Here is a 21,705-nt window from a genome sequence, read left to right on the forward strand (position 1 = left end):
TTAATTTGTTTAGTTCACCATTTTTTTGTTTTAAATTTTTTAATATGATTTTTAAAGAATTTCATATTGATCAACCAATTCAATTTCTTTTAGAAATAAGAGATTGTGATTATTACTGTTTTAAGTTATCACGTATGTTTTCAACAAGAATTTATACGAACTTGATATTTTTCACTTAAGAATCATACTTACATTAAATTTCTGTTAAAATTTAAAAAGATACAAGGAACAAGATGCTTGATTTTTATGGCTTAGTAAATCATAGATTTGAAAGATAATAGTTTTGTCAAAAACCAAAGTTTTAGTATAATCACACCGTTTGTCAACTTAAATTTTGTTATAATTTCATTCAATATCATATAATCTTTGCCTAAGAAATAATTTAATTTTATAGGGTACAAATTTAATCTATTATTTTCTTACTATTTAACGTTTTGAAATTAATTGAAATAAATTATTAAATTTTGATTTTAAATAAACAAAGGCTCCACATGTAATTAAACTAGTTTCTTAAAAAATATTATGTAATAAGATTTGAGTATATTGATAATTTTTCAAAGAATATACCTCTTTAATAAACAGTATTGTTGTTATAGGTACAATGTCATTATAGAGAAGTAAAATATAATATGAGAAATCGATTTCGAAGAAAATCAGGCTGCTATAGTAAAATTTCATTATAACGATGTGACATTTTAGAGAGATCTGGTTGCACTCCCTCTAAATTACTTGTTATTTGTTATTTTTTAAAAAATAAAATGATCTAAAATAATTGTTATTTTAAAATTTTTTAAGATAATTAAATATATTATTTTTATTTTGCCTTTTATAATAATTATTTTTGAAAATAATAAATATTAACTAATTAGCAACATAGAAAATCTAAGTGAAGACTCAAGAGTATATACGTATAATTAGAGAAAATATTTATTGAAGAGAGGTTAACATTTTAAATAATTAAATATTAATAAACTTATATAAATTCTTAAAGAGAGTGTAAAAATAATATAAAAGGATAGTGGTGTGGGATTATAGAAAAGGTATCGTATGTATGTTTTACTCACCGACTCAGCTGTACCTTTTATTTCCAGCTGTACATCGACTTTTCCAATTCACACCTTTTCCTTTCCTTTATATTCCCACGATCTTGCTACTAGGCTTCTAATATTTTATACTAAATCTCCAAGAAATTATTAAAAAAGAGATGCAGCAATACACACATGGAAAAAATGTACAGATCAAAGAGACAACACATCATACACATTGGCAAGTCAAAGGCACACAACAGATACTCCATGATCATCTGCAAGAAACATCCAAAGCATCGACAGTCTACAGGAGTTTGTTCTGTTTGCTTAACAGAAAAACTCACTCAACTTCCAAGAAGTAATAGTACATCATTAACTCTTACTTCTTCTTCTTCTCCAATTCATCATAAAATGGCTTCTGTTTTGAAGAGTAGTAGTAATGTGCTTATAAAACACAGGTTCTTGTCTTTTATTGTGAGGCAAACAAGAGGATATAAAGGAGGGTTTTGGTATAAATTGCCGCATCCAACAAGAAACAAGAAAGATGTTGAGGGTTTGGTTCATTCAAGGACTATGAAAGAAAGGGTGTCAACAATATTCGGAATCAGAAATTCTCTTTTCCATTTTTCAATCTCATCATAGATTTAGAATTACTGTTGATTGTGATATGAAATTCCATTTTGTATTTCCTTTTCAGTTTCAACCTAGATTTAGAGTTGCTGTATTCGTTTGTTTGATTGTTTAGTGTTTTGCTTATAAAGATTGGGTCTTTTTTTTTTTTGCAACTTGAAAAGGGAATAAAGCGTGATTGTGATCACTGCAGGTAAACTCGACAATGAGAGGAGGACGAATATATGTACCTATGCAAAAAAAGTGTGTGAAAAGATTTTAGTTTTGTACAAATTAGACGATAAAGTATATATTAATCCATCTCTAAATATTTATAAATTTTTTTAAATGTATTTAAAAGGGTACCTTTAACTCAAAATCCAAGATCCGTATTTGGTGGGTGTGATTGTGTGAATGTGAATGACAATAAAACACCGATGGAGAGGGGTGAAAGGGAATAGGAAAATAGGAAGACATAACAGCACGTGGAACAGTAAGGGAATATTCGTCCAGGACATTAGCAATGACACTCTTTGAGTCTTGACTATACTACTCCGCTAACCTCTAATAACCATATACAGGAACTCAGAGCAAACAAATCATAACAGTGGTTGTACTACTTGCACATCATTACATTGTCACTATCAATTTGTCAATCATCAAAAAACAATATGATGACGAATAACAATTTTTGTACTCGATGAGGAGTAGATAGATTGTATTTGTTTGGCGATATTTTGGAATCTCGGTTGCCTGTTTTCTCTCCCTCTGGTTAGTCCTTTCCTTTACTCTCTGTAATTATATCCTTGCATGCTATCGTATTTAATTAAGACTTGCATAGTTGCATATGCATTGATTTACTTTTTATTTCCTAGCTCCAAGATGTAGTTGCCTTGAATTTTATTCTTTTCTAATGCTTCAGAATGTTGTGGTTTGCTGTAGTTTATGCTGTTTCTTGATTGGATGTTGGATTGTATTCTTCTTGGTTGAATTTCTTTTATTCTATATATATCGATAGTGAAGGAACTAGAATTTTCACCTAGGGAAGTTGAACTATAAAAAAATAAAACACAGAAATGAAAAGGGGATCCAACATATACTCCATATATATTAAAAAGTTATTTATTTTTCCTATTGACATAGTGTAATTCCGGCAAAGACCCCGTTGGACAAGAGTGTCTCCTCCACTATATGCCAGGTACCTTATGATCATGGTTTAGTCATGGGTCAATACATCCATAAAGCCTGTAAACTATTTAAACACTGATTTAACTTATATACACCAGCGGTATAATTAGCGAATTTATACACCATAAGTTCATGTTATAACCAACTGTAGCAGATCAGTTACCTCATTTTATTTTATTTTCTTAATCAAAAAATGAACATTACATTTCAAGGCACAGGCAGACCCTTCCCTCTCAACTAGATACTAATGAGCCTATCTACAGGATAAAATAACATTCTATTACAGCTCTACTCAATTTTCAGAATCCTAAGAGCACTAGCTAGGGAAAACAATTTAATCTCTGAAGTCTTGATTGCCACTTGATCACCCCTCTTCCTCGTATATGTATGTGTAATGCAATTGCTCGACAAACTGTGTCAACACGGAAGCGACCACCTTGGAACCTAGCAGAGGTCCTTTCACGCCAAATGCAGCACACCACCATGGTTGCAGCTTCCCCAGTTCTCTGTTTTTCCATTTGATTTATCCATTGCATTTCTGAATACCAGGTGCCAACAGGTCTACCATAGCCCATCCAATGTAATAATCTACTCCATAATCTTTTGGTGTGAAGACAATCAAAATATAGATGTGTAAAGCTCTCAATATCATCACCACAGAAAATATAATCCATTGGTACCTGAAAACCAAATTTCTGGAGCCTATCCACAGTTGCAAGTCTCTGCTGTACTGCAAGCCACAAGTTAAAATGACGCCTTGGATGGATGGACCTGTGATTGCAGGACAATGCTCTTCCATGGTGCTCTAGGCAGCTGAGGGAGAAGCAAACAATAAGCCTTCTTGATCTGGTACATATCTCCTTTCTGCAGCTCAGCTATCCTGTGTGTGAATTAGCCTTGAATTGAGCTCCGTTGCAGCATAATGTCTCTGCATCCCAATATTTTCCTAACCATGCAAGATGCATTCTTGGGTAGCTCCATATCTGTCAGGTCCCTTTGCTTGATATAGTAGTAGTGTACCCATTTGATCCACAGTGAATCTTTCATTAGAAAGATTGCCCATAATTGTTTCATAACTGCTGCCTTGTTCCATAACTTTAAGTTTATCACATTCAATCCCTCATCAGCTCTTGTGTAACATATCTTTTCCCATGACACTAAAGCTTTCTTGGAAATTTGCCTAGCACCTGTCCAAGGGAATGATCTACAGACAACCTCAATCATCTTCATTATCTTCTTAGGGAGCACAAAAATTTGGGCCCAATATAGCTGCATCCCAAAGAGGACAGCCTTAATAAGGTGCACTTTTCCAACATATGAGAACATCCTTGCAGACCAATAGGTGATTTTAGCAGTAATTTTCTCATCAAGAGGCAAGCACTGACTAATATTCAGCTTCTTTGTAGCGAGTGGTACTCCCAAATATTTAAAAGGGAGTGTTCCTTCTGCATAGCCAAGTAAATGTAGGATCTCTGATTTCACTTCTTGTGACACTCCAGCCACATAAAGGGGGCTTTTGTCCAAGTTTGCTTGTAATCCAGGTGCATCAGAGAACTTTTGGAATGTGTGTTGTAAAAGTGTAATAGATTCAATGTCTACCCTGCAAAACATAAGTAAATCATCAGCAAAACACGTGTATCACTTTGAATTTCTTGCATCTTGGATGAAAGTTGAAATTCTGATTCAATGCCAGGTGGTTCATTTCTCTTTGCGAGTGTCAAGATACTATCAAATAGTATATGAATGTCAAGAAGAGTAATCTATTTTCAGATTATGTGTCAGATACATAGTCAATTATTGTAGGTAGAAGGCATGATCTCGGGGATTTGCTCTTGACATTTTGTGTCCAACTTTGTGTATATATTGTTGCCGTAATCTATCATTTTAAGCATGAAGTGAGATACACTTGCATCATTAACATGGTATCAGAGCCTCTGCTATTTTTGTAGAAATTCAATTTGCCTTTTCCGGTGACTGTTCTGATAGATTTTTCGATAACTATTCCGGCATCTTCCTTTAATAGCAGCCACTTCTGACAGTTTTTTTTCCATCCATATCAAACTTTTATTCTGAGTTGGTGAGGGTCAATTATTCATTCTAGTCTTACCCATTACTCCCATAATTTTCAGTAACCAGAAAAAAAGCAGTCATCTTCATCGGTTGTTTCTTCCTTTTTTCTTGTGAAGTTCTTGTTCAGTACAAATCTGAAATAGTTTCTACCAGATCTGCAGTCATCAAGAGGAGCCTTGATCTTCTCTTTCCTCTGTTTCGAGTTCTTTTAACCAGTGGCGGATCCAGGAATTTTCTTCAGGGGGTTCGAAAAATAAAAATATAAATGTGTGAATAAGCCAACAAAATATAATTTCAAGGGACGTAATAATATATAGTCTATAAATATAGAATACTTAAACTTATATTTTAACTTATTTTAAAGTTTTTTTTTTATATAGCTGGAGGTTTGTAGTCTTTTTTTAATAGTTGTAGGCTTCTTGTTTTTTGTTCTGTAGGCGTCCAGCTATTGGTTTCAGTCTACTTTAAAAAAAAAAAAAAAGCAGCCTGATGTGGATCGAACCCGCGACCAAGCCTGAAGTAGCGCCCCAAGAAGTGGAGATTGTACCACTGAGCTATCCAACAATCTTGTGTCAAGTGGTTCAAAATTAATATATGTACATAAATATAGATTTTCTACCTTACATATACAACATAATTTTTTGCCCAGGGGGTTCGGGTGAACCCTCTCGCCTCTACGTAGGTCCGTCCCTGCTTTTAACCAAATTTTTTTTCTAGCTCACTTCTTGTATTTGTCCTCATTTTGTTCTTTGGTAAAAAAAAAAATACTTTTTTTCCTGGTGTTTCATTAGCAATCGTAGCCATAATGGCAGAGAAAGGTGAATTTCTAGTAACTGATGTCTCAGAGAAAATTGAATCTTCAAGTGATGTCAAATCGATGTTTTCCTCTATTTCAAGTTCTACTGTTATTACTACCATGAATTAGAAGGTAGTAATAATTACACACCATGGTTTTTATCTGTTGAGATGTGGTTTATGGGACAAGGATATGAGGATCATTTAGTTAAAAATACTAGTGATATTTTTGCTAGTGAAAGGACTAAGTGGACTCGAATTGATGCTCAATTATGCAATCTCTTATGGAACTCTTTGGATCCTAAATTACTCAAACTATTTCAATCTTGTAAAACCTGCTATAAAGTTTGGACTAAAGCTAAGACTTTTTATATGAATGCCATACAACATATATACAAGGTTGTCTCAGACTTAGTCCAACTTCAACAGAATATATGGCGAGTTATTTTAGACACATAGAAACCTTGAAAGATCATTTTGACTCTTTCATGCCACTTTCTGAAATTGTCACCACACAGGAGCAACAAAGAGATAAGGTTTTTATGATTCTAACACTGAATGAACTTCGATCTGATCTGAGTCCTATAAGGGATCAAATCTTGGCAAGTTCATCAATTCCTTCCTTAATCGACATTTCAGCTCGATTATTGCATATTGGTTTAGAAACAAATGATACCACAAACGTCGAGACATCTGTATTAGCTGTGAAAAATGCAAATCCACAGGAACAAAATGTCCAGCAAAGGGGGAACAACAAAAAATCTAGACCCTATTGCAAGTATTGCAACAAGCCAGGACATACTCAACAAACTTGTTGGAAATTGCACGGTCGACCACCACGTACTAACAATTATAGTACAGCTGATGCGGTTCAGACCCGTAAAGACACAGATGGTCAACTGTCCAATTCTATTACTTTTTCTGGAGCAGAGTATAGTGATTACTTACACTATAAAATAGCTACATGATAGTCACCTTTATCGATACCTCACAAACTGGTAATTTCTTTATTAGTCTTACGAGGTTTTCACCCTCTTGCCAATGGATATTGGATTCTGGTGCATCTGACCATATCTCTAGTAATTAGAATCTTTTCTCAAATCTTATTCATTCCACAATCCTTACCGCAGTTACCCTTGCTAATGGATTATGAACTGCCCTAAAAGGAATAGGCGACGTGTAACTTCTTTCCTTTATTTCCTTAAACTCAGTTTTATTTGCTCCTAAATGTCCATTTAATTTGATTTCTGTTAGCAAATTAACCAAACACTTGAATTGTGGTGTCATTTTTTTGGCTGACTCTGTTGTTGTACAGGACCGGAGAACGGGGAAGACGATTGGAACAGGATATGAGTCAATGGGACTCTATCACATGTCAAAATCACCACCACCAGTTGCCTTCACTTTCGCTGCCTCAAATGATCTTCTCCACAGCCGTTTTGGTCACCTGAGTCTAGCAAAGCTTCAGAAATTAATTCCTAGTCTTTCCACTTTGTCTTCTTCAGTCTTGTCGACTTGGGAAAAATAGTCACACTTCGTTTCCTAAAAGAGTTAATAACAGGGTTATATATATGTTTGTCATTATTCACTCAGATGTATTAGGTCCTAGTCATGTTGTTTCCAGTTTAGGATTTCAGTATTTTGTTACCTTTATTGATGATTTTTCTCGTTGCACATGGGTATTTTTAATGAAAAATCATTTTGAAGTATTCTCTATTTTTCAAAAATTCTGTGCTGAGATAAATAATCAATTTGGCATTTCAATTAAGGTATTACGTAGTGATAATGCCAAGGAGTACTTATCTTCTCCCTTTGCTGGTTTCTTATCATCTCAGGGAATCACTCATCAGACTTCTTATGCATCTACTGCTCAACAAAATGGAGTCGCCAAACCTAAAAATAGGCATCTTATCGAGACTACTCGAACTTTGCTTATACACCATCACACTCCTCTTTGTTTTTAGGGGATACTATTCTCACTACTTGATATTTAATAAATAGAATGCCCTCCACTGTGTTGCAACAATAAAGTCCTTACTCAATTCTCTTTCCAGGTCAAAATCCTTATCATTTACCTTTGAGAGTGTTTGGGTGTACTTGCTTTGTCCATGATCAAAGTACTAGAAATGACAAACTCCAATCGAAATGAATCAAGTGTGTCTTTCTAGGATACTCTCATCACCAAAAAGGTTACAAATGCTATGATCCGAAATCGAATAAATATTTTATCAGTACAAATGTGACATTTTTTGAAACATCCCCCTATTTTACACCCAACACTACAAGCAGGGGTTTAATTCCTCAAATTTTGCCAGTACTCATACTTTCTCTACAATAAATCAATCTTTCAAACAACCCACAAACCGCTCATCCTCCTCTTCAAGCATACACCCGACGTGCTCGTCCTCTTAACAATAATAATGATAGTACTACTCCTAGTCCAGATACACTGGTAGCTCCTGATGACTCATCTCATACTCCTTCGTCACCTTCTCCAGTCATGCCTTCATTAGATGCAGTGACCCCACCAATTTCCATACGCAAAGATATATGCACTACTTGAAATCAACAACCAGAGAGATATTTAAGTTATCATTGGTTTGCCCCATTATATTATACCTTTGTATTTACCCTATCTAATGTACCTACACCAAAGACTATTAGCGAAGTATTGGAACATCTAGTGTGGAGAGAAGCTATGATTGATGGAATGAATGCTTTACAGACCAATAATACTTGGGCATTGGTCCAGTTACCGAAGGAGAAATCTACTGGTGGAAGTCAATGGATCTACACAATAAAAGTAGGTTCGAATGGAACAGTTGACCGATTGAAATCTCACCTTGTTGCCAAAAGATACACCCAGATTTATTGTCTTGACTATGGTGAAACGCTCTCTCCAGTTGCTAAAATTGCATTTGTCCGACTGCTTATATCCTTGACAGCAATGCATTATTGGTCACTTCATCAACTAGACATGAAGAATGCCTTTTTGCATGACGAACTTGCTGGGGAAGTTTATATGGAACAACTTCCTGGATTTATTGCTTAGGGGAGGTCAGAGTTAGTATACCGTCTCAAACGCTCTCTATATGGCCTCGAGCAATCTCCGAGAGCATGGTTGGGCAGATTTAGTTTTGTTGTCTAACAGTTTGGGATGTCTCGAAGTAAAGCAGATTACTCTAACAGTTTGGGATGTCTCGAAATAAAGTAGATAACTCTATTTTCTGTCGACATAATGGTCCAAAAAAGAACATTTTTCTTGTTGTTTATGTTGACGACATTGTCATAATTGGGAATGATCCGAAAGAAATATCTCAGCTAAAACAATATTTGTTCAGTCACATTCAAACCAAAGATTTAGGGAAGTTAAAGTATTTTTTGGGAATTGAGGTAGCACAATCCAAAGACAAGTATTGCTATCTCACAAAGAAAATATGCTTTGGACATATTAGAGGAGACATGTATGTTAAATTGCAAACCAATTGACACTCCTATGGATCCAAATATCAAACTCGTCCCTGGACAAGGGAATCCATTAAAAGATCCTGGTAGATATAGAAGACTAGTCGGTAAATTAAATTATATCACTATCACACGCCTGGATATTTCATTTGCGGTAAGCGTGGTTAGTTAGTTTCTCCAAGCTCCATGTAAAGATCATTAGGACGCAGTGATTCGCATCCTTAGGTACATCAAAAGAGCTCTAGGACAAGGATTGTTATATGAAGACAAAGGTCACACAGACATTGTTGGATATTTTGATGCAGATTGGAAAGGTTCTCTGTGTGATAGACGCTCCACTTCTGGGTATTGCATCATGATTGGAGGAAATTTAATTTCTTGAAAAAGTAAGAACCAAGATGTTGCCAGATCTAGTGCAGAAGTTAAATATCGAGCTATGGTCGTTGCTACATGTGAGCTTATTTGGCTGAAACAACTTCTCTAAGTGTTAAAATGTGTTGAATTCAATCAAATAAAGCTTATGTGTGACAATCAGGCTGCCCTACATATTGCCTCAAATCCAGTTTTCCATGAAAGAATAAAACATATAGAGATGGATTGTCATTTTATTAGGCAGAAAATTTAGTCCGGATGCATTGCCACCAGCTTCGTCGGTTCAAATGACTAATTGGCAGATATTCTTACTAAGTCCCTTAGAGGAGCTCGGATTTAATACATTTGCGGCAAGCTTGGAGCATATGACATGTATGCTCCAGCTTGAGGAGGAGTGTCAAGATACTGTCAGATAGTATATAAATGTCAAGATATAGTCAGAGAGTAATCTATTTTCAGATTGTGTGTCAGATACATAGTTAATATTTGTTGGTAGAAGACATGATCTCAGGGATTTGCTCTTGGCCTTTGTGTCTAGCTTTGTGTATATATTATTGTTGTAATCTATCATTTTAAGCATGAAGTAAAATACACTTGCATCATTAACAACGAGTACTCCATAGCTAACAGGCAAAGGTAAGGGGACATAGGATCGCTCTGCCTGGTATCTCTCTTGTCTCTAAATGTCTTAGTCAACCCTCCATTTACCACAAGTGAATAGGAAATTGTTGTCACACATTCTATTATCCAATGTAGCCAAGGTCAACCAGCATAGTCTTCAGGAAATGCCAGTCAAGAGTATCATATGCTTTCTTTAGATCCACCTTAAAGACACATCTTGGAGACATACCCTTCCTTGTATACCCCTCGAAGAACTCATGACTGAACAGGATGTTGTCAATGATGCTTCTTCCATAACCTTATTTTTCAGGTAATACAGGGATCAGTTACCTTTAATTATCTCTAATATGACTTGACAGTGCAACGTGTATCAATCAGTGTATAGGAAGTTAAACTCATTAAACAATCCCCATGAATTTTTCTTGTCTTTCTCATACTTACCTTAAGCTTAAAGTAGCAGCGCCAGAGGTAGTGTGGTCCACTTTCACAGTGATGAGCTTTATCCACTCATATAAAAGATAGAACAAGGTCATGGTAACAACATTCTTTCTTGTTATTATTACAGTAATCTTTATTTATATGTTACTGGTTATTGTGTTATACTAGAGTGTCTTTTCATTAGTATATATGATCTTGGTAGACATACTTGGCATCATGAATGAATTTCCTATTCACTTGAATCAATACAAATGAAAGTAAAATTTATAGGGAGAAAGAACTGGATGAGGAAATGAAGGACCTATGGACTGTGTTTTATGGGGCATAGAGTTGCTCGGTCGATAATGGAGAGCTTTGCCATGCTGATTTTGGGTCAATGGAAGATCCTTTCTCCTGTATCAATCAGGTATTGATAATTTGTTTTGATGTTATACTTCTGCTCATCTTAATTTGTTTTCTAAGGCATCCTTAGGAGATACCAGTATTCCTGCTCACTTTCATGGGTTTTCGTGTTTGCAGTTGATTTCTGTAATTTTTAATGGCTTCCTAGGATTGGTATATTTCGCATTTGGATTTAGAAGATAAGGAGATGAAAACCAACAGTTCATTACCTCTTTTTTTTTTCATTGCAGTATTTTTTGTAGCAACTTACAGCTGCATTATTTTCACTATTTCAACTTGTTTTCAATCCTTCTTTCCCTTCTTTTGACATGGTATCAGAGCCCATTTCTTACGGGATCTAAATCTATTTTTTTGTTGATTGGCTCATCTTATTTTTAGCTTCTTTTTTTGGATCTCTTTGCTGAAAACATGGCACCAGAAAATCAACTAACAATGGGTCCTTCAATTTTCTCGGGAGAGAATTACCATATTTGGGCCATTAAAATGAAGGCTTATTTGAAGGCTCTCAACTTGTAGGATGTTGTTGAGAGAGGAGAACCTGTTGTCCAGCCATTGAGAGACAACCCAACTCTCAATGATATCAAAAATCATGATGAGTTGGTGACTAGATCTCCAAGAGCTCTCACTTGCATACATTCAAGCCTTAAGGAAGTGATGTTTACAAGGATTATGGCTTGTGAGACAGCCAAAGAAGCCTGGGATAAGATAAAGGAGGAGTTTGAAGGCAAAAACAAAGTTAAGTCTGTTAAGGTCTTAGCTTTGAAGAGGGAATTTGAGCTCTTGAAGATGAAGGATTCGGATAGTGTGAAAGAATACTCTTCCAAGCTGATGGATATTGTGAACCAAATAAGGATACTTGGTGAAAACTTTTCAAATCAGAAGGTTGTTGAGAAGATCATGGTCAACCTTCCGGACAAGTTTGAATAAAAAATCTCAGCTATTGAAGAGTCTTGTGACTTGACTACTCTTTCAATAGCTGAGCTGATCTCTAATTTGCAAATCCAAGAGCAAGGGTAACTATGAGAAGTGAAGGGACAGTTGAAGATACCTTTCAAGTAAGGCATAAATTCGAGCAAGGTAAAATTTGGTGGATACCAAGGTGAATCGTCGAGGAAAGGAAAATTTCCACCTTGTGGTATTTGTAAGCTACGTTGCTCGGACTTGGCTGTATTGCCGCCGAATCCATCTCAACACGAGACTGAGGCGGGGATGGGTGCTTTCGCCGTCTCCGATTTGATCAACCTATTTCGGAGACGTTGACCAAACTAAAGAAGAAATTGAGGGAAAACATCGAATAATTAACCGGCAACTTACCTGAAAAAATTTCGACCATCCACCACCGAAAAAGAGACAGCGTTGTCGATGTGCCGTCGCTGTCACCGGAAATCATCATCGCTATCGCTGGAAATCATCGTTGTAGTCGTCGTACCACCTCATTCATCGTCGGTCATCCGTTTCTCCCACCCCAGTCGTCGTCGGCGTTGGTCGTTGGACACAATGACTTTTTTTTTGTCAAAGTGACCGTCTTTATTTGTTTGTATTGTTAATAACTTATATTAACACGTGTACATTAACAGATATATGTTTTAATAAAAAGTAAAAACTAAAAAACGTGTATACTTTGACAATACTATGTCGATCAGTTTACTCTTACTTTGACAACATTAGTTTAAATTCTTAATTATAATTTTTTATTTTTTGGTAAATATCTTTATAACTCTGTAATATTTAATTTTTTTAGCCGCATCCCCGCACCCGTATCCACACACAGATTCGCACCCTCGAATCTTAAAATTTATATTTTGATGAATCCGACTCTCGGATCTGCACCCGTCTCAGATACCCGTATCCGAATTTGAGCAACTTAATTTGTAAGAAGACAAACCACTTGGAGAAGAATTGTTGGCAGAAGTCCAAGAGGTCTCTTATTCAATGCAGATACTGCAAGAAGTATAGGCACATTGAGAAGTATTGCAGGCAAAAGCAAACTTAAAGTGGTCAGTCTTCCCAACGAGTAAATTTTGCGAAAGATCACCAAGTTGAAAAAACAGAGGAAGATGTATTCATGACTTCGCACACATCATATGTTGATCGATATAATTGGTATGTCGATAGTGCGTGCACAAGGCACATGGCGATTGATGAAAATCTGTTTCTTAGCCTGCACAGGTCTGATAGGACCAAAGTGAAGCTTGGAGATGGTGCACTGGTGCAAGCTCAAAGAAGAGGATCAGTGAAATTCCATACAGACGAAGGTATGAAAATCATAAACGATGTTCTTTATGTGCCAAGCCTAACTCAAAACTTGTTGTGTTGCTCAGTTGCTTCACAATAATTATTCACTTACTTTTAAGGATAAAAAATGTGTCATTTATGATCCTAAAGATTGTGAAGTAGCTACAATTAGCATGATTGGTAATTCCTTTCCAATTTTATGCTATTCTGCTGAAAGTTGCTCTTTTAATATTGAAATGCGTGATACTTGGCTTTGGCATAAAAGAATTCGGTCATTACTACCTTAGTTCATTGATGTATATGCAATCCAAGGGTATGGTGCTTGATGTACCCAAAATTGACATGTGCCGAGATGTTTGTGAGTCATGTTAATTTGGTAAACTGCATAGACGATCCTTTCCTAAAGGAAGTCTTTGGAGAGCGAAGGAAAATCTAGAGTTGGTTCATACAGATATATATGGACCAATGAGGACGGTTTCTTTGAGTGGAAATAAATATTTTATTCTGTTTATAGATGATCTAACTCGAATGACATGGGTCTATTTTATAAGTAGCAAAGTTCAGGTGTTCTCTGTTTTCAAAGAATTCAAGGCTATGGTAGAAAGGGAGAGTGGCTGCCGGTTGAAGTATATCAGGTCAGATAATGGAACTGAATATACTTTACATCAGTTCAGTAAGTATTGTAAAGATGTGGGTATTCAACAACAATTCACTGTTAGCTACACTCCAGAATAGAACGGGGTTTCTGAGAGGAAGAACAGAACCGTGATGGAGATGGCGAGATGTATGTTGGCAGAAAAAAAGATGCCTAAATATTTTTGGGCTGAGGCAGTCAATACTGTCGTCTATTTGCTGAACAGATTACCAACTAGATCACTCCAAGACATGACGCCATTTGAAGCATGGAAAGGTATAAGGCATCTGCGAGACATTTAAAAGTCTTTGGTTCAGTCTGTTATGCACATGTTCCAGATGCTAAAAGAGGCAAATTGGATAACAAGGAAAAACTCTGTATTTTGTTAGGCTATAACACAGCTGCAAAAGGGTACAAAGTGTATAATATTCGTACGAAGAAGGTGCTTATCAGTAGAGATCTTGCAGTGGACGAGTCTAGACACTATGATTGGGATTGAGATATTATTGTAAAGAACCAAGATGGGAGTACTTCAGTTGCAGCTCAAAATCCATAGACAAGTGATATTTCTTCCAGTCCTATTGCTGGAATAGGACACCTTTCAAATGTTGAATTGACAACTGATTCTCTAGTTTTGAAGACCAGATCACTAACTGAAGTTTCTGAGCAATACAATTTTGCTCTCGTCGAACCATCTTCCTTTGAAGAAGCAACGGGTCATAAAGTTTGGATTTCTGCAATGGAAGAGGAGCTTACCATGATTAATAAAAATGATACTTGGGAGCTGGTTGATAGGCCCGATAAAAAAACATCATTGGTGTCAAATGGGTCTATAGAACAAAGTTCAATCCAGATGGCTCCATCTTCAAACATAAAGTCAGACTCGTACTTAAAGGTTATTCCCAACAGCCTCGAGTGGACTTTGGAGATACGTTTGCTCCTGTCACGAGGCATGAAACAGTAAGATTTCTAGTCTCTCTTGAAGCACAATACAAGTGGAAAATTTACCATTTAGATGTCAAATCTGCATTTGTAAATGGATTTCTTGAAGAAGATATTTATGTTGAACAACCTGAAGGTTTTATAGTTGCAGGTGAAGAAGACAAGGTGTATAAGCTTAAAAAGGCTCTCTATGGCCTTAAACAAGCTTCAAGAGCTTGGTATAGTAGGCTGGATACTCATTTGCTATCTCAAGGCTTCAACCAAAGCCTAAATGAGCCTACTTTATACTTCAAAAGGCAAGCTGATGGGAAGTTAATTGTGATATCTGTTTATGTTGATGAATTGATGATCAAAGGTGAAGATTCTCTTGCAATTCAAGAATTCAAAAATGCGATGCTAAAAGCTTTTGAAATGTCTTATCTAGGGGAGATGAAGTTCTTCCTAGGAATGGAAATTTCTCAATCTTTTGAAGAAATTTTCTTGTCCTAAAAGAGATATGCCCTGAATCTCTTAAAAAGGTTCAAGCTTGATAAGTGCAAACCTGTTTCAACTCCACTTGTTGTGAATGAAAAGTTAATGAAGGATGATGGAGAAGAGCGGGCAGATTCAAAACTTTATAGGAGCCTTATTGGAAGCTTGTTGTATCTGACTGCTACAGATGTGATGTTTGCATCTAGTCTACTGTCTCGATATATGCAATGTCCCAGCATCAAGCATCTTGGAGCTGCTAAAAGGATGTTGAGGTATATTAAAGGGACAACTGATTATGGCATTTGGTACAAAAGTGTGGAGAATGGAGTTCTTATTGGCTATTCAGATAGTGATTGGGGTGGATGTTTGGACGATTATAAAAACACATCTGGTTATTCTTTTTTATTTGGTTCAGGCATATTTTCTTAGAGCACAAAGAAGCAGGATATCGTAGCTCAATCTTCTGCTGAATCCGAGTATGTGACTGCTGCATCTGCTACAAATCAAGGAATTTGGTTGAGGAAAATCTTGTTTGAATTGGATCTTTTGCCAGAAGAACCAACAATGATCTATGTGGACAATAAATTAGCCATTGCTATGGCTGAAAATCCAGTGCAACATGGATGGACGAAGCATATCAACATCAAATTTCATTTGCGAGATGCCGAGAAGAATGGCGAAGTTAAGCTGGTGCATTGCAGAAGTGAAGAACAACAAGCTGATATTCTAACCAAGGCTCTTCCCACAAACAAGTTTGAGTTTCAAAGGCCGTTGCAGGGAGTTTCAATGAAAAATCTTAAGGAGGAGTGTTAGGAAATTAAGATTTATCTAGAAACTCCTAGTTAGAAGATATTTTTTGTGGTAGAAACTCCTAGATATTAGATATTTTTTGGAATAGGTTCTTCTAGAATATCCTAGTGTAGTATCTTGAATAAATATCTTGTAGAATTATCTAGATATTCTAGAGTAGTAGAAGATAAGGATCACTAGATTTTTCTTGTAGATGTATCTAGAAGGATATCTAGAATCATCTATACACTAGTATAAATAGGAGGCACATTGTGCATTTGTAACCATCCAAAAAAATTGAAAACACTCAATAAAAGTTTCAGCTTCTCCTTTTTTTTCACTGCAGTCTTTTTTGTAGCAACTTACAGCTGCATCATTTTCACTGTTTCAACTTGTTTTTCAATCCTTCTTTCCCTTCTTTTGACAAGGACATACCTGGACTGAGTGAGGCAGATCGGGAAGAATCATGTTACTTAATATTTGAGGAGCTATTGAACAAGCAGAAACAAGTTAATGCCTCTTCCCAGCCATCAGTTTTGAAGACAATTCTCATATGTCACTGGAAAGAGATTATTGTTTCAGGATTCTTTGCACTGCTGAAAGTAGTCACTGTTTCAGCAGGACCTTTGCTACTTAATGCCTTTATTAAAGTTGCTGAAGGAAATGCAAGTTTCAGAAATGAGGGACTTTTCTTGGGTCATTCCGCTTTTTACTTCAAAGAGCTTGGAGTCCTTATCACAAAGATGGTGGTTTTTCAGGAGCAGACTAATTGGCCTAAAAGTGAGGTCTTTACTTACAGCAGCTATTTATAGGAAGCAAATTAGATTATCTAATGCCGCCAAGGTGATGCATTCCAGTGGTGAGATAATGAACTATGTTACTTTGGATCAACTATGTTACTGGGGATGCTTATCGGATTGGAGAGTTTCCTTTTTGGCTGCATCAAACCTGGAAAACTGTCCAGCTCCACCTCGTGCTTATAATTCTCTTCCTCACTGTTGGTCTTGCAACTATTGCATCCTTGGTAGTGATTATACTCACTGTGCTGTGCAGTAGTCCCCTTGCAAAGTTACAGCATAAGTTCCAGTCCAAGTTGATGATTGCACAAGATGATAGGCTAAAAGCTATTTTGGAGGCTCTTGTGAATATGAAGGTTCTAAGATTATATGCATGGGAAAGCCATTTCAAAAATGTTATCCAGATTTTGAGGCAAGTAGAAGAAAAGTGGTTATCAGCTGTTCAGTTGCGTAGATCATATTGTAGTTTCCTTGTCTGCTCATCTCCTGTTTTGGTCTCTGCTGCTACTTTTGGGACTTGCTATTTCCTTGGTATTCCACTAAACGCGAGCATCTTTTTCACCTTGGTTGCAACTTTACGCCTGGTCCAGGATCCTGTTAGATCAATTCCGGACATTATTGGTGTGGTAATTCAAGCAAAGGGGTCTCCTTCAAGAGGATTGTCAAGTTCCTCGAGGCATCTGAGCTGGAAATGACAAATTTGAGAGGGGAACACGTCAGAAGCACAGATCTCGCTGTACTCATCAAATCAGATACTCTCTCATGGGAAGAGAATCCATCACGACCAACACTCAGAAACATTAATCTGGAGGTTAAACCTTGTGAGAAGGTTGCTATATGGGGGGAAGTTGGCTCAGGAAAGTCAACTCTCTTGTCAACAATTCTGGGAGGTTCCAAGTATACATGGAACAGTAAGTTGTAGTGGCTGTTCCCTTCTTTCCTAGTGGGTTAGGTAATAAGAAGCAGGATTAAAGTTTTCATAGCAATCATAATAATATGGTGTACTAAAGTTTGAGAAAAAAATCAATATCTGTGACTGATCCTTGATATTATATGTTTTCTGCAGGTTCAAATAGATGGAACAACTGCCTACGTCTCTCAATCCGCATGGATTCAGACAGGGACAATACGAGAGAATATTTTGTTCGGTTCTCCATTGGATAACCAGAGATACCAGCAAACCTTGGAGAAGTGTTCACTGTTAAAAGATCTCAAATTACTACCTTATGGTGATCTCACAGAAATAGGAGAAAGAGGAGTCAATCTTAGTGGTGGACAAAAGCAGAGAATTCAACTTGCCCGTGCACTGTATCATGATGCTGATGTATATCTCTTAGATGATCCTTTCAGTGCTGTAGATGCCCATACCTCGACGAGCCTATTCAACGTGGCATTTCTTCAGTGATGTGATTCTTCTCCATTTCTTGCCATTTGTAAGCTCAATTGATCCTATGCAGGAATACATTATGGGAGCTCTTTCTGGGAAGCCTATCTTACTGGTAACCCATCAAGTTGATTTTCTTCCTGCATCCGATATGGTTCTGGTTAGTTTTCACGGAATTGTCTACTTTGATTTGCAGTTAATGTCAGATGGAGAAATTTTACGCTCAGCTTCATATGATCAGTTGTTGGCCTCGAGCAAAGAATTTCAAGACTTGGTTAATGCACACAAAAAGACTGCTGGTTCAGAAAGGGTTACAGAGGCTCTTTTTACGCCATGAAGTGATACTTGTTCAAGAGAAATTCAAAAGAAGGATAGCGGTAAACAATCCAAAACCTCTGGAGGAGATCAGTTGATCAAGCAAAAGGATAGGGAAGTTGGAGACACTGGATTTAAGCCCTATGTCCAGTATTTAAATCAAAATAAAGGATACTTGTTCTTTGCCATAGCTGTTCTCTCGCAACTTGCATTTGTGGTCGGTCAGATATTACAGAACTCCTGGATGGCTACAAATATTGAAAATCCGGAAGTTAGCACGTTGAGACTGATTTCAGTTTACTTGCTAATTGGATTTGTATCCACACTGTTTTTGCTCTCTAGATTTCTATCAACTGTTCTTTTGTGTTTGCACTCTTCAAAGTCCTTGTTCTCACAGCTGCTACATTCTCTCTTCCGTGCACCTATGTCATTTTATGACTCCACGTCTTTGGGAAGGTTACTGAGCAGGGTAATTATCTCAAACATGACAATTGAGAGAAAAATGATACTTATTAATAATTTTCATGTACCTAACAATTTTTTCTACCTTCTCACTTTCCCATTCCATTATTGCAGGTCTCATCAGATTTGAGTATAGTTGACCTTGACGTCCCATTCTACTTGTTTTTTGCTGTTGCAGCTACCACAAACTTCTATTCTAAACTTACAGTGCTAGGTGTTGTTACTTGGCAAGTGTTGTTTGTCTCCATCCCAATGGTTTATGTGGCCATTTTCTTACAGGTACTGGTCATATTACAGGGAATAAGAAAGTTTGATGTTGTGCTTCCAGCAGACGAACATATATTATTTTTTCGTACCTTATTCTTTTCAACAGAGATACTACTTTGCATCTGCCAAAGAATTGATGCGGATCAATGGAACTACCAAATCATTTGTGGCCAACCATCTTGCTGAATCCATTGCTGGAGCTGTGACTATAAGAGTATTCAAAGAGGAAGAGAGATTTTTCATGATAACTTTTGAACTAATTGATGTAAATGCCAGTCCTTTCTTCCACAATTTTGCAGCAAATGAGTGGCTGATTCAACTGCCGGAAATTATTAGTGCAACTGTTCTTGCTTCTTCAGCACTTTGCATGGTTTTACTTCCTCCTGGGACTTTTAGCTCTGGCACGTTATCAACTCATAATATTCTTGGAATTGGATAGAAAAGCGCGTATTTCTGGTTTTTCTTTATCATTGATCTTTATGTAAAACACAATTAATTTCCTAATACCTGTTAATGTTATTGCAGGTTTTTTTGGGATGGCTTTATCTTATGATCTTTCTCTAAACATAACTCTTGTTTCTTCCATTCAATAACAGTTCACTTTGGTGAACTATATCATTTCTGTGGAAAGACTTAACCAGTATATGCAAATACCAAGTGAAGCTCCTGAAATTTTAAAGAGAACCGTACCCCAGTCAATTGGCCTTCAAGGGGTGAAGTCGAAATGCAAGATTTTCAGGTAAACCTCATCTGCGCTAGTTTTCAATCTTTTGGGATGTCACTAATGAGCGTGCCTCAAAACAGATAAAGATATAGGAAGGATTCCACACTTGTTCTTAGAGGGACCAGCTGTACATTTGAAGGAGGTCATAAAGTTGGTATTGTTGGACGGACTGCCAGTGGAAAGAGTACACTCATTAGTGAATTATTTCGACTAGTAGAGCCTGCAGGTGGAAGGATTGTGGTTGATGGAGTAGACATTTTTAAAATTGGTCCTCATGATTTGAGGTCTTTCGGGGTAATACCTCAGGATCCTACTCTGTTCAATGGAACAGTACTGATCAAGAAATTTGGGAGGTAATATACTTAAACTATTCTATATCAAGCCATTATTTTTAGCATTTGATCGATAAATAGCATAGTTTTTTTCTGATTACTTATTATCATTTTATCTTCATTGGAAAAAGGTTTTTGGGAAATGTCAGCTACGCGAGGCAGTTAAGGAAAAAGAGAATGGGCTTGATTCCTTGGGTAATATTCTGAACATATCAGGTTTTTTTATACTAGTGGCTTCTTATTGACCATGTATTCATTTCAGTTGTGGAAGACGAGTCAAACTGGAGCATGGGGCAATGGCAATTGTTTTGTTTGGAGCATGCTCTTTTGAGGAAAAGCAAGATTTTGGTGCTTGATGAAGCGACAGCATCAATTGACAATGCCACTGACATGATATTGCAGAAAACTATCAGGACGGAATTTGCTAATTGTACTGTAATTACAGTTGCCCATAGAATACCCAGAGTCATGGATTGTACAATGGTTCTGGCCATTAGTGACTGTAGGGTCTATCTGTTTACCCATGCTTAGTAGTTCAGAGAAATGTTAATCTTATCCCCATGATTTCAGAGAAATGTTAATATTATCCCCATGACTTGTTTTGGTTGCTGTAATACAGGAAAATTAGTGGAGTATGATGAATTTATGAAGCTGATGAAGAATAAAGATTCGCTCTTTGGGCAGCTTGTTAAGGAGTACTGGTCCCATTATCACTCAGCGAAATCACATTGAAGCAAGGTGCAGATCTGTAATACATTTTGTAGCACATCAAACTTCACATATGTTGCCTAATCACGGCCCCAATTATCCCATTGAAAGAAGCACTAAACTCAGTGTTGGTCTATTTATGGCATGGGAATATGATGTAGATGAAGATTAGGAATCAGGATTAACAACTCTATGGGACACCTTTTCATTTGATAGCAGCGGTGCTTGGGCAAGGTTGCTTGCACCTCAACTGTTCCACTGGGTAGGTGAAAGAGCTTGTGCATAACTTGGTGTAGGCTCTTGACACGGGGAAGGTTCAGTATGCACTGAGCCAAACCAACTGCAGCTTACTAGCTTAGCTTACCAATTTTCTTGATTTTGTGAACATTTTTAATTAGGCATGCTAGCAAAGTCTTCTTTCTGGGCCACAAATGTAAAATCTTCTTGTGGTATGAACGAAATTCTTTTCACCTTTCAATCTTCACTTTACCTGTAAAAACTCAAAAAGCCACCTCTAATCTCTTATTTTACATTGCTCTCCAAACACACTCACTTTTCTAAGCGTCCATAATACGCTATCAAAGCTTTAACACCAAGTCAAATGTAATTTTTCCCCTGAATTTGATTAGGATTCTGTTGGTATTTCGAATCAAGATC

The 21,705-nt window shown here is 36.7% G+C and overlaps 1 protein-coding gene and 1 pseudogene across 1 annotated transcript; one reads left to right on the top strand and one right to left on the bottom strand.

Moving 5' to 3' along the window:
* The first annotated feature begins 1,059 nt into the window (after nt 1-1,059).
* Nucleotides 1,060-21,526, top strand: LOC107874343 (annotated as a pseudogene).
* LOC107874342 lies at nt 3,717-4,876 on the bottom strand. Its single transcript, XM_047414375.1, has 2 exons — nt 4,788-4,876; nt 3,717-4,425 (listed from the first exon to the last, which is right to left on the bottom strand). The coding sequence occupies exons 1-2, from the start codon at nt 4,874-4,876 to the stop codon at nt 3,717-3,719; spliced, it is 798 nt and encodes a 265-aa protein (XP_047270331.1).
* Nucleotides 21,527-21,705: the final 179 nt, after the last annotated feature.

This window comes from Capsicum annuum, chromosome 6, assembly GCF_002878395.1.
Source record: "Capsicum annuum cultivar UCD-10X-F1 chromosome 6, UCD10Xv1.1, whole genome shotgun sequence".
NCBI classification, from domain to species: Eukaryota; Viridiplantae; Streptophyta; class Magnoliopsida; order Solanales; family Solanaceae; genus Capsicum; species Capsicum annuum.

Excerpts from the sequence above, each read along its gene's own strand:
- LOC107874342 (XM_047414375.1), bottom strand. The coding sequence starts at position 4,876 with ATGGAAAAAAAACTGTCAGAAGTGGCTGCTATTAAAGGAAGATGCCGG. Across the intron at positions 4,426-4,787 it reads CAGAACAGTCACCGGAAAAG|GGTAGACATTGAATCTATTA; the intron begins GCAAATTGAATT and ends TATGTTTTGCAG.